The following is a 16,938-nucleotide window of genomic DNA, read 5'->3' as shown; positions in this document are numbered from 1 at the left end:
ATCTCTGAATCTCCTCAAAGACATCTCCTCAAAGACACTGAGATGTTGGGGGGAAGGAGTTCCCTGGTAAAATCGCTTCACTTAAATCCATGTCCATGTTCATGAGAGAACAATGTATTTGAGCAACGTGATGTCCTGTGTCATCTGTCTGTGAGCTCTTATTCCTTGTTTGAGGAGACTACAGTCCAATCAACCACTCTTGGGGTGTCAGTGACACCTGACAAAGCTACAAAATGCCCTTCCTCCATCTCTCTTTTTCTCTCACTCTCTGCAGGGGCAGCATGTCATTTATTTCAATTTAAATTTCTTAAAAAAAACCAACCCAGATTTGTTTAATTAGTACTTTGGGGTTTCCTCCTGTATGTTATTTCCCTCGTATCCAGGATTGAGACAGTTTTTTGACACTGGATGATATTTCCCATAAAACACTGAAATGTCAGTGTTAGAAATTCGGGGAATAATTCCTTTCCAACCTTGTAGGTTTACTGATTTTTTGTGTGTGTGTTTGTGTGTGTTTTAATTAAAGTAGGTGTGCCACTTGATTCGCAACCTTATTGTCTCTATTCATATTCTGCAAAAAGACTATAATTTATGTCAGATTTGTCAGAACATATGATATGTGAGAAATTTCTCATGTCATGTGTAGACACGTTCTCTTAAAAACCAGAACTGAAGAAAAGTTAATTTCCTCCTTCCTCACAGCTTCCCTCTGTAGAGTAGGTGATTAGATTTTGGAGCACCTTGCTGCATATATTTGCATACTAATAAGGATTTCTGTGACATGTGATCACTTCTTTGCTTTAAAATATGTATGCTCTTAAGACATTTGTGTGGGCATATAAATATTTGCTTATTGATTCACGGTTTAACTTAACCCTCATTAGCATAGCTGCTTGTGTTTAATGTATTGTATTTATTATATAAGGATATTTGGCAATACAAACAGTTTTGGTTATATAACGTGATAATCTATGAATTATGCTGCACCCAGCCATCTGTCTGTCAAGTATAACCTCCCATGTCATGTCTCAGACAGTGGTCTGACAAAAAACTGAATAATGCATCTGCGATGTGTGTCAGCATTTTCATAAATTGCTTGGCCTAATGAAGACGACATAAGACTCAACATTTGGTTGGGAAAACAGAAGGTCAACATTTCCAACTTTGAAAAGATATTCAGCCAGTTTGGTTTCAACAAAACGTAGAGCGATGAATCAGCCTGCTGCTGATTAGCCCAGGGCTCTGCATCATTCTTGGGGGATTATTTGTTTTTGTAAAATATGAGATGCAAAGTTAAGTTTTTTGTTTTGTTTTGTTTTGTTTTGGGGTTTTTCGGGTAGGCAGAGTGATTCAGATGTACCTCTCATATCGATCCAGCCTTTGCTCCATCCATCTCTGTCTTTTCTGACAAAGTGTGAACTTTCATTTTGTTCTAAGAGATATGAAAGAATTGCAAAAACTTGTTCAGGGGTATTCTCAACTGTGAAATTCTGCTTCCAGTTAATTCAGTGCTACATCAGATGTGTAGTAAAAGAAAAGAGAAAGAATTATTTTTAACACACACAGGCACATATTGCAGCTACAGTAGATGTCTTTATTCATCTTGGATCAGATATAGATACTTTGATACTACTGATTAGATACCATATACATCATTCTGTCAAAAGTATTTAGCTTTCATATTAATGTGTTATTACAAATGCCTTGTTTTTATTCAATGAATCACAGTTATCTCAAGACGTCTGATAAAGGTGTTGTGCTTGAAGGTTGCATTAGCATTTCAGTAGATCTTAACATTAAAGCTGGACAGGAATATTCTTTATAGCTACGACTTCCATTCTGACAGGACTGAGGAAGTCCTTTCCTTCAGTGCTCATTCATCCAAACAAAACATTATCTTGTATGTCTGATTTTAGGAATGACTGGTTTGCAGTAGACTGTGAAATGTCTGTAGGGAGCTTTAAAACAATACCAATGACTGACTGTTAACTCAGTGAGGTGCTATCCGATATCTGTGGGTTGCTCATATAATTGGAGTAACCTTCTTGCCTCCCCCTGTGTTTGCAGGAGTCAGTTGTGTTGGGGAGGACGGTGAGTCAGCCAATATGACGGAGTGCCTGAGATGGGCTGACCCTTTACCCCCTCAGATCAGAGAGTGCCGGGTGGCTTGCAAGGACGACTGCACTCTAACTGCATGGTCCAAGTTCTCTGAATGCGCTGGATGTGGCAGCTCCCGAAGTCGCAAGCGCTCACTCACAGGTAAAGGCTTTAGATTGTGAAACACAGATGTCATTCAGGGCAACAATTTTATCAATACCAGTGGAGGATTGGACTCTCTGTTTAGGTCATGCATTTTTACATCGGTTGGAAAAGCTATATACTTAGTAGGCTATTCTCTTATTAGTTACGAGCACTTATTGCTGCAAATAAGTTGTTTATTTTGCTCTTTATCTCCGCCAGTAAGTGTCAGTGCACAATGATAGGACCTTGTCACATGAGGGTTTCAAACACAATAAATGGAGTATAATTGGAGATATAAAGAAGTCACCTCATAGACTCATTACAAAAGAAATGTGAGGACATTCCCTGATCTTCAGGGTTGTTGTCATTGCAGCATATTCTTCATGTGTGGAAAAGCCACTGCACTTTGACATACATACCACAACCCAGTCCAACCTCTTTTCCTGTTCTGGTTCTATAACTGTGACTTTCTTCTGTCCCTGTAGTGTTACGTCAGGTCTAAATTAGGTCTCTCACAGCTTGTAGTCCCTTTTTTCAGTGCAGATAGAAAAATCTGAATTACATGCCATGGTTGCAGACCAGGCTGGATACTATTTGTCTTCATGAATATTTGATCCGATGCCAGAGGGGTTGTAGTAAACATACCCTGTCTCCTTCTATAATGCTCTTAGAATCCAACACATGAAGCCTCAACTCAGTGGTGGGTTTATTTGGAAAGAGTATGTACATGTGCAATATTTCAGCTCCTTTATGCCAACTTTAACACTTGCCTGAATGTCATGCCAGGCAAGTTGATGGAGAAGGAATCTACTTTGGGTTGAGGTCTAGTACGGTATTAAGGAAATTGACAGCAGACCAAGGCTTCTGCTTAGATAATACAGCTACTGTATGCTAAAAAGCTTCCTTGAGCCATTACAGCATTTTTCTCATGTCAAAATTGAAAGTCATTTTGAAGGTCTAAAAGGCAAATCAACAGTTTAACCAAATGCTTTTCAGTTGCAGTGCATGTTTCTTTGATTTTCTAGAGGTGAAGAAAATAAAAAAAAACTCCATCTACTAAAGTCAGCATATGTCTGAGAACACTGGCAAGTATTGTAAATGTTATAAACATGACAATTTAGTGTACACCACATGTTATTCTCCAATTTGGACAAAGCACATTATGACAGGCGTTCCTTGAATTTTATTTGTGTATGATTCTTGCGTTGTCATAATTTGACAACCTCCTTTTATATGGTTCCACTTGTTGGCCATAGCAAAGGTATGTTTACAAAACAAAACAAATTGATTGCTTGAAAGGAGAAAGACCTAAAATGAGCAACCACGCCTCAGCACTCAATTAGTGTTTACTGTTTTATCGGATGCTGACACCCCACCATGTCATCTTCATACCACAAACACACACAAACTGTTGGATGACACTTTACAGGTTTTTATGATGTTACACCTCCCCCTTTAAATTTCCCACTGAGAAGCCTGTGTAATGGTTTGCTTTGCGTGTTTAACTGGTTTTCCAAAATACTGTATGTGAAACTTGAATTAGAGACTGTAAATTGACCCACTGGCATGAATGGGTGCATATTTGTGACACTCTATTGCAATGATATTGCATGGTGGCTCAGTAGTTAGCACTATCACCTCATTGCAGGATCGTAGTGAATTTGAGTTTTCAGGCAAGCTGTGGCTTTTCTGTGCGGAATTTGCATGTTCTTGCCATGTGGGCTTCCTCTCGGTTGGGTGAATAAATTGGACTACCCATAGGTGTGAATATGTTTGTCTGCCTACATGTGTCCGTTTACCAATAGACTGGTGACCTGTTCAGGAAATATCCCACTTCTTACCCAATGTGTGCTTGATAAATTCAAGCCCCCTCATCACCCTGCACAGTATAAGAAGTTAAGAGGCTGAATTTGTATTAGCCCGGTGATAGAGTGGTCAAAGGTGCATGCTGCATGCTTGTTGCTGAATGCGTGCTGCAAAGCCTTCAAATATATCAAAACCTCTGACTCCCCTACAGTAAGTGAAGTCTACTTTAACTGATACTGATAGGCTAATATACTTAAATAAATGTCACCATATTAGAAAAAATTGAAAGCCTCTTTCCCATATCAGCAAATTGAGATCTCATTTTCAATTAACACTGTTTGTTCCTTGTTTGTTCCTGTTGCAATTATGATGTCGCTCCTTGTCAAGAACTACGGGCCCCCTTTACACCTTGCATTAAAATGCATTTTGGGTGATCAGATTGCAGTCGGATAGTGCTTGACCACATGAAATTACAGGTGTAAATGCAGCCAAGACACACTGAGGACGGATTGTGATCCGATCTTCCAAACCAACTCCAGAAGTGGTCAGGGACACACTGTGACCACACTGAACACAAATGTAAATGCAATTGCGTTGTCAATCCACATACAACAACTAAGTGGGTGGAAATACATAATCACACACAACTGTTCCAAACCAGCGATGTAGCAGCCATCGGCCAGTTAGCGAGCTAAGCTACTAGCAAAGTAACAAAGTTATGGATATTCAAGACACTCGTGGATGGAGTGAAGACAAGACCAAGTGTCTGCTTTCCATTTGGTTTGACGAAAGTATACAAGAAATGCAATTCATATTGCAAACGAGCCATTTATGAAGCAATAGCTAAGCAAATGGTGGAGATTGGCTACAACCAGTTCTGGCTGCAGTGTCAACAAAAAATTACGCACATGAAACTACCATAAAGGGGTTGTTATTGGCAGTTGTTTTTTTTTGGACCTGCGCAAACAAGAGGAGGGTGTGATGTTTGGTTGTTTGAGCTGGACAGAGTGATCGGATCTCAATCGAATCTCAATGTGGACACTGGAGACACATTAATACCAGGTGTAAATGTAATCAGGTTAAATCATATGTAGATGCAATCTGGATGTGAGACGCATTTTAATGCAAGGCTTAAAGAACTCTGTTTACACTGAAAAATCAGCATAGAGGATGACAGTCTTCTGGTTTGTTTATATTAATTAAACTAATGTCTCAACATTAATGGGTAATAATTTATTGATTTTTAAATGATACACATTTAAGCAGATGCTGCTGCAATCTAAATCAGTCCCCTGTCAGAATGAATAACGACTTGACAACTTGGGTGGCAAAAATGTTCAGAAAATTATATAAGGATAAATGTTTTTCCCATTGCTTTATTTGCTACTACTGAGTTGTAGATTATGTCATTCTCTAGCTGCATGTTGACTATTGTATGGCTATTCAAACGTTAAGTTGGGTGAATTATTTCGACCACACATCAGAGAGCAGGGCTTGTGTGTGTATCTGTAAGAGCTTAACTGCAGATAAATGGTTTAGCTACACTATAAAGCTTTGTTACTGAGCCATTCAAAAGTGTTCCAACTCTCTTCTTTGTCAAAGTAAGCTTTAAGTACTCATGTGTAGCTTTTAAGTTGGGCTTTTATAGAAATACTTAATTTTGAATGGTCAATTTTATACATGGAATATAATTTATTATGTTTTTTTTCATGGTTCAGTTTTAACTTTGCTCTTATGTTTTCTCTCCTTTATGGATGTTATGTGATTTTATTCTTTAATTTTGTTTCCACTATTAAATCATATGATATTACATTGTTATTTTATCATTTTATTTCAGTGTCAAGGTATTATTATTTATTTATATTTATTATATTGATTTAATTTCATCGGATTTCATATAAATAATGATTGATTGACTGATTGATTTAAATCATTTTGTACAGAAATCCACTCACACTCCTAAGCAGGATGAAAAAGAAAATCTGTTATAACAACAGAGTGTATAGCACAAGGCTGGAGTGTGGGGGGAGGATTTCTATAGAATTCATTATAGCCTACCCTATTTCAGAGTCCCTGGATTACTATCAGGCATTATGTTACAGGAATAGTGGAGTGTAATACAGTAGATGGACTTGATCTGAGGCTAAATAATTTCATTTATAGAGACTATATGTGGCAAATATAAAGCATGTCATGCTCCATAGTAAAACCTACTGAATTTAAACATGCTCGGTTCTGTCGGTTAGTCGCAACAACATCTCGTGTACCTAATTTTCACCCAAGAAGAAGTTCAGAAACAAATAGATATGTATCAGCCAATCATTAAACATTAAGGTGATAATGTGTTTTCCAAAACCTAATTGCCAACTATTAAAAATAGCAGGCCTTGCAGATAAAAAATGAACCATGATTCTGCATCAACAGTGTTTTTTATATCAGTTTAAAAGATGAAATCACACCACACAATCAAAGTGGAGGAAAGGTTCATGGAGACACTTCACAGAAGGAGAGATCAATCATCTATTGTCTATCTATTGACATCTTTCTCAGGCTAATTCATCCGTGGCCTTGTATTTCACAAATAAACTAAAACTAATTCACTCGGCATTCACTCCACATTTGCACGCTTTTCAGTAGGCTAGACATCTGGAAGAAGACTGCACAGTATTATGGCTGCTAATGGAGCATTAAAGTAATAATCCTTTCAGTCCTTTCTGGATTTTCACTTTACAGACCCTGACTCACGAGGGACTGAATGATGAACTTCTACTTAATGTACTGTTATAACTTTTTTCTGATTTGAATATTTTTCTAAAAGTTCGGTCACGTGGAATGCAATATTTATTAAACAAATACCTGGAACTGGGTATAAACAAAACACCATAAATCAGTGTTCCTTGTTCTGCAATGCTTTCATTAATATGTCTATTCACATTTTTTCATATAATTTTTTTAATTTTTTGAAAAATATATATGCATTTGTTAAGTCTATTTAATCCCTTGCCTCTATAATGTTTCTTTTACTACTTAGATTATGTGAATATTACTGTATAGATTCACTGACAAATTTGCATTAATTATGCTATTTATTTATGCGATTGTACATCCTTAACCTGTGACTATTTAATGGTATTTGGAGGTAGATATGTTTAATTTATGATGACAATTAAAACTTTTTTTGACAAATTTAGAATTTTGTCCCTAATTTACATTCCCTTTTGACTTTTTGATAGAATAGATTTAATATATTTGATAACACTATAAGATTCATGATATATCAGTATATTTACTCTTAATTCACTTGTTATTTTCTATTTTTTGATCCACAGGGATGGTCACAGGGATGTTGCTTAAGATTTACTGGCATCGTTATATATTGTATCTTTTTCATGCTATTTTCTAACTGGTGACGCACATGCTTTGTGTTAGTTCAAGCTGCTCATCAGTTAAACCAATCTCTGTAGTCATCTGATGAGGCAGCTCCTATGTATATATATATATATATATATATATATATATATATATATATATATATATATATATATATATATATATATATACTATATGGAAGTGTTACCAAATGAAGGTGGGACAGACCGAAGCATTGTGATCTAAATAATATTTCAGCAGTAAGTGAGACAGTGTGCGGGAGTTCTTCTCATTGTTTTCAAGTTGCACCTTCCTCCAATGCCCCTGTATTCAGGTGTGCAGAGATTTTCTTTCAAATAAAATCCTCTCAGTCCTGCAACTATTTGTTCACAGTGCAACCAAACCAGCTCACATTTGGTGAGGGGCTTGATAGGGTTGAAGGTGTGCAACTTGTCACCTGAGCTAAAATTGCACTGGATTACATGCATGCATCTTTTTCCTGTGAGGCCCACCTGCATGTGAAGCCAATCTGAATCTAATGTTTCTTCGTTTATGGAGAAATATTACTGAATGGAAATACAGTATATTGAATTGCAGAAAAAATGCAATTATATGAAATTGCTAAATTTTAAAACAAGTTGGATATTGCAGATTTAAATGCAGATTGTTTGTAGCATGTGTAGTGCGATCGCCAGTAATGTCAAAGGGAAGTAATGTTGCCGCTTTTCAATCAACCACCAGCAGTGGTGTAGATTGAACAGATTGCTGGTGAATTGCAGCGCGACAGCAGTGAGTTCACACTCTGTGAGGAATGTTTGCAATCAGACCCACTTCAGAAACAGATGGAAAGCCCGCTGGGCACACAGGAGGCAGAGGACACCCAGGATCCATGATACAAATAGGGGTGCACAAGTATAGCAAGATTAGCCAAACTGTGTTGCGACTATTTCACCAGGCATCCTGTTTGTGTGTGTGACAGATGTGTGTGTCTCGCTCTCTCTCCAACTGGTTCAGGTCAAGGAATTTTGTGAGCACTTTTATTTTTCAGTACAGAAACAAGGTGTTTACTTTAATCATGACAATTACATAGTAATTTGCTCATTCTTCCGAGAATGCAATTCATTAAAGCCACATTTGGGTTTGTTGCACAAAGTATTGATTGGCTATGTTCTGTTGGGACAAGCATGATTAATTTTACCCAACAACAGAAAAAAAACACTTCAATAGTGATATGAGCATAAAAACAGTATAATACCAGCTGTTATTCATATATACAGCAGGTTATATCTTATTTGTTTCCAGATCATGAAACTTTTGAAAGAAGAAATAACACATTTTTCAGATTCTTGAAAACCACTGAAATGTTTTGCACAGATAAACCTTTCAATGATTTTATCACAAAGGTCAAAGAAGTGTGAACTTGTGCTCAGTTAGGTGTCATAAAATCAACTAGAAAATCTTTTCTCAAAAAAATTGGCCACTGTGGCCATAGGTGAAAATATTGTGTGATCACAGAAAATACTTTGTTAAATCCATAAATTTGGTTTTGGCTTTCTTTTTTCCTCTGGTTGCTCATGTTATTGTGGTTGACTTTATCATTTAAACACCAATTGTGCCCTAAAATCTAAAAGAAACATGAAAGAATTTCATCAGTCACTGTCTCAAAGGACAGTGTTATTGACTCTTGATGATCTTAAATGTTTCAGAGACATTTTGAGTCTTTGATATTATCACATCTTGTCAAGAAAACCACAGAAATACAAAAAATGGAACAATTGAATTTGAACACCTTTGCAAAATGGTGAAATATAAAGATATGTCAAAGATATGCTTTCATCTGCCAGTCTATCCAGTTGCAGTAGTTTGGATTGTCTCTTTCTATTACATGCTGTGAACTGAATGTAAATCCTGCATAGGGGCTCATGCTCTTATCAAATGCTTTATTTGGTTAGCGCTGACATGTACGTGAAGAGGCATTGACAGTGATTGCCACACTTTCATTTTTTTAAACAATGTTCCATAGCAACACTAATGGGTCAATGACAGCAAGATATTTATAGCTTGAGAACAGAACAACATCTCTGTCTTATATAAGACTATTCAATAATGGAAAGCAGATAATCAATCTTGGGAAAGATTTTTGAGCAGTTGGACAGCTTGACAGGTTGTATCTGTTACATGTCCAGATATTAAAAGCGAGTCTGAAAGCGATACACCCCTTCCAGCTGCTATGTCACATTCTTGCTCACACTATTAACACTCATCAAATATAATGGACAGGACTAATTATATGAGCCCTGAAGTGAACTGTATTGGAACTCTAGTTCTAATAGCCATAATAGGTATATAGGTATTTAGCTTAAAACAGAAAAAAATATATATTTTCACCTTCATTAGACAGAGCTGGTGTTTTGAGGTGTACATTAGATCTTAAGGGGGAAAACAATAACTACTAAAACAACAGCTGTCAATCCATGGTGCATTTCTCAGTCCATTTTCTAATATTCATTGATTGTTAATGATGGCATTATGTTTTCCAGAATAGTCACAATGGCCTTTGATTTCACAGAAACAGCTTGGCAGCAATTTCTTCGCTGAAGAAAGCCTCATTAGATCCAATTGCATTTCAGCCATAAGACATGTTTTGTTTTGAGTAAGGAAAAAAATAAAACAAAAAAAAAAACTTCTCACTCTGTTGCAGTACTGTTATGCCAAAAGGCAGTGTGAGAAATATATGAAATTATTAAGTGAAATAAAATGAGACAGACTAAGAAACAGCGGGCATACCAAAAAGAGAATTACAGCACTTAATCACAAAATCACTCCTGAGCTCAACATCACTGACTAATGATATAACAGTGGCTGTGCGGCTCTCCATTGTCTGTTCATTTCTCCACTATTGTCAACCCCTTGAATCAAAGACTGTAGACTGTTGGTCATTAATAATAAACAGCAACCACTGTGTGCTGGTGATAAGTCATGGATGAAAAAGACAGAGAGGGAATAAACGTGCATTAGGAGAAAAAAAAAAAGGGGAGACATTTTTTAAAGAAAAATAACCTATTGTGTCTTACTGTGTTTCCTCTCTCAGCTGCAGCAGTTTTCACTGTTTTTACTCCTCAAGGTAAAACACAAAGTCTGTATATGCCATGGCTTGAAATGGTGCATACAAATTACATACAAAAAGTTTAAAATAAAGCAATTGTGTTTCAGTTGAATAAAGCTATGATCTTATTTGTATTGTGCATTCTACTATGTTTAACAATTGCCCAGGTCTTGTGATATAGCAAAGACATTAAGTGTGCACTATTTCCTTAAGAGGCTTATAAATAAAGAGAAAAATTAAAGTTTAATATGTTTCTAAATAGCACTAATCATTCCCCGGGGGTCATTTAAAGTGCTTTCTGAATATGCATCACTCAGGGAGAGTGTTTCCTTGCCACTGGTCATGGAACATTTTGACTGATTGGCTCTTTAGAATATGTGTTATGTTAGTTTCCTTTAAAGAAAATGAAGTCAAACTACAGGGAAGAGATGATTAATGTGAACCAATGGATAACCCCAGTTTATACAATTTAGTTTATGTGACCTGGAAATTTAGGAAGAGCGTTCAATTGGCTATACCCATGATGGAAGGGATGTGGAAAAGATTTATGCTCAAAATTTCCTTGTTTAAAGATAAGTTTTGATTTAATTTTTTTTTTGTTTTGTTTATTTGTTTGTGCAAATTCTGCTCCATTCAAATACTTTACAATAAGTGGCACTCTGTGAAATTGGGCTAAAACAACATGAAATTTGTGGTTAAAGTGTTACCATGACCTGACATGGAGCACTTCTTGGTAACTTGAGCAAGTGGTTGTATAGGCCAACTAATGCTTTATTGATATTGTAGTTATATACTGTATATCATACTGTATACTGTTTCTCCTAGGTTGACTGCTTTTGGTAGAAGGGGGGGTTAAGAACAGAAAAGACATTTCTTGGTCTTGAGAAGCTGCAGCATTTATTAACTGACACACTGTAGCCTGTACTGTGCATTTACTGCCAGACTGACAACTCTCTGCTAACCTTTTCCACTGCTCTGCTTGTGTTCACTGTCACTTTTCTGCCGCATGCTCTCTTACACTCACTCAACCACACACTCGCTACTCACACACATTACACACTGCCCTATTCCTTAAAGGAGCTATGCTACTCTTATAACAGTAACTTTCACTTCAATGTCCCTTGAAGAATGAGGAGGGGGGGATTCTGGGATTTGATGCACTGGTCGATTACTCAAAACAATTCCACTGTAACGTAGGGTATTATCGTGCTTGCACAGTATACGAGTAAAAAATATCAGTAGCCCATTAATATTAATGATCATGTGAAATTTAGGAGCGGCACTCATAATACCGCCGCTGCAGAATGAATACAGAGGAAACACTGGTTACAGTCAGGATGGCAGCAAATATAACAGAAATGGAGATTTATTCATCTCGTATCGTACCTTACTTTAGTGGATCATAACATATCAGGTATGGAATTGATCAGCGGATACTCCAGTTCAAGATGAGACCAAACTTTTCTATGGATGTCAGTTTTTGAGTCACAACAAAGGCCAAAATGTGGCCTACAACAGACTAGGTAAGCCTTATATTTAGCCTAGCCGATTGCCAGGAATGCCTTTTGCTATGTCATAACGCATATCATAAAATGGCGAGGACTGCTGAAAAGACAAAAGTCTAAACTTTACGAGAGACTTGTAAGGAATGGCGTTATAAAATAGCTTCTTCAAAAATTGTGAATCACTGCAACCACAAAAGTTCCTTGAGCATACAGTCATAAATGTGCACAAGAAATATAAGGCTGATGGGTCCAGGAGAATGCGAGATTAGCTGGGGACAGATACACACACACACACGCATGCATACATACACGGACAAACGCACACATACGACCAAATGCATGATCCCTTCCAGGCTTACAACTGACAGAGATAATAATAATAACTTGTATTTCCCTGCAGCATGGATAGTTTGGAATATTAATCAGGAGTGGCTTGTTACAGCAAATCAGAAATATGTTTTGGTCATAAAAGTTACATGTAATGTGTATTCACATTTAGTTGTCATCTCTACCAGTGGAATAAGATTCAACGACACAAGTTGTCTTCATCATCTACAGAAAATTATATTTGGACAACTGAGCTGGTTTTTTGATTAAATGTGGATGAAAATAATGAAAAAGTAAGCCAAGTTGGAAATTTCCAAACTAGCAACTCTCCGAGCTGAAATTGCAACGGTGATCTTATCAACTAAAAACAAGCCTGTCACCATAATAGGGTAGAGACAGCACAATGTTAAAAATTTACATAACATTCTTTGCTGCACTTAAGCCTAGGTAGACTTGTCATTCACAGTTTCAATCATACATCATTACAATTCACACTCAGTTCATAGCTCTAGTTTCCTGACCTGCTGACATTGTAAGATTAAGAATGCATTGAACAAAATTACTGCACTGTAATTTATGTTTTTATTAATATTCTGATCAGAGCTCTCTCTTTGTCATTCGCATGTTGGTTCTTTGACCCTCCATCAACTGATGTTTAAATCAAATCATAAAGCTTTTGGTTCATCTATTCCAACCTGAGAGAAAGATAGCTTCAAGCTGAATTCATAGACTGTTTATCACTCACCCAGTGCAAAGTAATCTTTCAATTGTTTTGTCCATCTTATGCTTAGGTCGCAGTAAAAAGAAGGAGCATTGCCAGAGTGAGGAGCTGTACCCGCTAGAGGAGACAGAAGCTTGTCCCTGTGATGAGTTTTTGTCCCAATCCTATGGGAACTGGTCTGCTTGCATCCTCCCTGATCCTTCAGCTCCGGGGTCCCTGCAGAGTTGGATGAGCCACCAGGAGGTAAAGGAGTGTGGCCAAGGTCTACGCTACAGGGCTGTGGCCTGCATAGACCAACAGGGAAACCCAGTCAACCCCACGCTATGTACAGACACAGGTAGGACTCACAAATATTGAAGGAAAGAGGAATTTCACTGTTTTAACATGTTGGCCCTTTACAACCCCACAACACTATAGCCTGATACTCGTTTCGCTTAATTCATACAGCCTGATGTGGTGCTCATGTAAGCCACTTTCAAGTTGGTGGGATTATGTTGTTTATTTTGCCCTAATCAGTCAGTCGTGAGTGATGTATCCCTCTCACTGATGTCATTTTCAGTTGACAAGAAAGCTGCAGTAGTGGTTGTTAGGAGCATTTTTCACATCAATCAGAGAAATATGACAATGTAACAGAGTAAGTCAACAAACAACAAATTATACAGTTGCCCTTATCCTTGTTGCTATTTTCTGTCACTATTTTTCTTAGATTTAGCTAGATAGCTAACTAGCTATGTTGATGGCCCCATTCTTGATCCCCCTAAGCTCAACACTTGAGCCTTTTCAACATTTTAGCATTTTCTTGATGTTTATAGTATTAATTATGCACTTGTCTGCTTCCAGTTGTTTCTTATTTTAATAATAATTAAAAACTTGCACTTGCACCTAGTCAGCTCCTTGAGAATTTGTACCACTGCTCTTTTGAGTCACTGTCCTCTATTGCTTGAATGTCTCGGCTTGCTTGAAGATCACTTTGAATAAAGGCATCTGCCAAATGACAAATTGTAAACATGTAAATGTAAATGGTAGGTTGAATGTTTCCCCAAACTGGTAAAACAGTCATCATTGAGTACAACACCAGAGTTATTATTGGGATCACTGAACAATCTCAAATGTAGGTGATAATTCAAAGGTCTTGAACCTTCTTACAACATTGTATTGATGTCAAAGATTTTATCAAATGTAAAAGACGCATCCAAAAGGCATTTTCAGTATTATCAAGCATTGAATCCTTGAAATTCCCAAGCATTTTTATGGAAAGCTTGATTATCTGCTCAGGACAAATAAACAATCCTGTTATGTATCATGTGGGTCAGATGAACCCTAATCAATTGTCTTTTTAGTTAGCAAAACATTCAGTACTTTCCAGTGTGTAGACTAGTCATAAGTTGTTTTCCTGAATCCAACATAAGATTGTTAGATTGTAAAAGACATTTCTTAGGTTGGTGGTTGAACTGTTTGTGTCTGTGTTATCTGCATTTTTCATTTTAATGCTAATTAAGTTGAGCAGAGACCGCAAACAAATGAGTAGAAAACAAAAAATCATTGTATATTGTAAAAAGCTTCAATCAGTTCCACTACGCTGTGTTGGTACAGTGTAGGAATGAGACACTCATTAGTCAGATAATTAGCTCTTGGTGTCACAGTGAGCAAGTCCAAGGTCTGGCGGCGCACAGGCCAGTGATACGTCTGTCTGATATTATTAATGTGATCCACACTGCAGCCGCTGACCAAGTCTGACTCAGGCCTCCCCCTCCTGTCTGCCAATGTTCATTTTCAGGCTACATGGTGGAGGTTTGCCACATCCCCTGCCCTCTAGACTGTAAGCTCAGTGACTGGTCGGCCTGGTCAATCTGCAGTGCATCCTGTGGCAGCGGGTTGAAGATGAGGTCCAAGTGGCTCAGGGAGAAAGCTTTCAACGGGGGCCGCCCATGCCCCAAACTTGATTTGAAGAACCAGGTAAGACGTGCACCACTGCTTGTATATTCATAGAATCCTACAGCACATGCATATGCATATACTTACACGGTTATGTACATGTGTATGTTTTTTTTGGTTTTTTTCATTTGTTTGTTTGTTTGGTTTTTCTTGTCCATTGTATTTCTTTTGTTATCTTGTGGTTCTGTGTTAGTTGATTACTTCCTGGTATGAATTCTCAGTATGAAGTGTTAATGTGCTATGAATTCATACTATTTGTTACCAGTAGTTTGTATGGTTTTGCCCGCAGGAGTCTGAAGGGAGGGTTGGTGTGGGTGGGATTAAGGGGATAATATAATATGGTTCAGGCTGTAATGTATTTGTTTTTCTTTTTTTTTCTTTGTCCCATGATTATTTATGTTTAAAAATAATTAAAACAATAAAAAAGAATCCTGCAACACAAAGTGTGGAAGGTAACTGTTACTCTGAGAAACAATCAGTCACACATACATGCTTTTTAGAGCCATTTTGAGCAATTCCTTGACTCTATTTTTCTCATCTACAGTTTATGGATGTTAGAATAATGCATTTTGATTCTCATGAGTAGACACAGCAGACACAAGCAAACACAGTTGACCTCATCATCTACATTGTTCTGAAGTCACTTCTTCCTGGACTTCATTATGTCCAGGGACACATATAATAAAATACAGATGAGCGCAATCTATACTTCTAATCCACTATGTTCATCACCATTGTACATGTAATTGGCATGGCCATGCTGGATGTAAAATTAGTTACATAATGCTAATAGTGTCCTCACAGCTCCATGTTTTACATAGACATACAGCGTTCTCTTACTGGGAACATTGGTATGGGCAGTAGTTTGCATTTTAATTTTTAAAACACCTCTTTTATGCCTTTTGAATATATTTTTCCTCTAGCCCATATGGTGTTGCAGCCCAGTGTTCGCATAAATACACAGTGGAGTTGTTGCATTCTGCTCACATTTCAATGACAAAGTTTATTACCCATCAGCCAGTGGAACTCTTGGGTGACCTGTTCATTTTCTGGTGTCTTCAGTCAGATCAAATCATTTGCCTTGCAAGACATGCCCTTTCCTTGACATCAAAACAGGGTGATGTTAAATAACAAAGAGAAGGGGGGGGGGGGGAGGGAGAAGTGGACAGATGGGGGCTTTTGATATTCCATAGTCAGGTTTTATCCGTAGTGCAGAATATTTTGTGACAGCATATCTCTCTAGGGGTCATGGTTTAAAGAGGGGAAGTGTTTTATGAATGCTGTCTGTATGCTTGAATGGGCTTGAAAGGACACTTTAGTTTGTAGAGGTCAGTATGGAGATGAGGCACGGCTGTGTGAGTAATATTCCAGTGTGTTCCAGTGGAGATTTGTGTACAGATGGTTAAGTGCCCACTAACAAGGTCTATATGGCCCCTGTTGTAATGCCCTGTAATAACCCTCGCCACTGAAATAGGAGCTTGCTGTTGCCAATGCCCTCGCGGATTTATCCTGGGGGTGGACTAGGGCTCATTGTTAACATTATCAAGTTGGCCATTTAAAGAGAAGTACATTTGTCTGCGGTGTGGGTAGAGAGATACCATAACCTCAACTCTAGTTCAACAGGCGTAGAGGTGTGAGGTCACTCCTTCCTGCTGTTATATTGTCCTGGATAGTTACAAGTGACTTCACATGGTCTCAAAAAGCGCCACACTTCACCATCGAGCCTTCATACTTACATTTGGCCCTTACTACTTTATTTAGTCTCTTAGGTGCGGTGTGACAAAGAATATTCACTTTCTAAATGGCTGCCCTCCTCTCTCGCAAACACTTGCTCACTCGCCCACTGTGAACTGCACTCTAGCCAAACTCTGGCCTCACTCCCACCAGCAGATGTTTCCCCTCGAGCACCGGCCAGAAGTGACTGGCTT

The 16,938-nt window shown here is 37.7% G+C and overlaps 1 protein-coding gene across 1 annotated transcript; it reads left to right on the top strand.

The window, feature by feature from the left end:
- The first annotated feature begins 2,080 nt into the window (after positions 1–2,080).
- Positions 2,081–15,277, top strand: LOC137192472 (thrombospondin type-1 domain-containing protein 7B-like). The gene is made up of 3 exons (XM_067603205.1): positions 2,081–2,259; positions 13,146–13,412; positions 14,853–15,277. The coding sequence occupies exons 1-3, from the start codon at positions 2,106–2,108 to the stop codon at positions 15,062–15,064; spliced, it is 633 nt and encodes a 210-aa protein (XP_067459306.1). The 5' UTR covers positions 2,081–2,105; the 3' UTR covers positions 15,065–15,277.
- The last annotated feature ends 1,661 nt before the right edge of the window (positions 15,278–16,938 follow it).

Source organism: Thunnus thynnus, chromosome 11 (assembly GCF_963924715.1).
Source record: "Thunnus thynnus chromosome 11, fThuThy2.1, whole genome shotgun sequence".
Classification (NCBI taxonomy): Eukaryota; Metazoa; Chordata; class Actinopteri; order Scombriformes; family Scombridae; genus Thunnus; species Thunnus thynnus.
This window is presented reverse-complemented; position numbering and strand designations above follow the sequence as displayed.

Bases quoted from the DNA above. Each gene is read 5' to 3' on its own strand.
- LOC137192472 (XM_067603205.1), top strand. From the start codon at position 2,106: ATGACGGAGTGCCTGAGATGGGCTGACCCTTTACCCCCTCAGATCAGA. The intron at 2,260-13,145 runs GTAAAGGCTTTA...TCTTATGCTTAG, and splicing joins TCGCAAGCGCTCACTCACAG to GTCGCAGTAAAAAGAAGGAG. The intron at 13,413-14,852 runs GTAGGACTCACA...GTTCATTTTCAG, and splicing joins CACGCTATGTACAGACACAG to GCTACATGGTGGAGGTTTGC.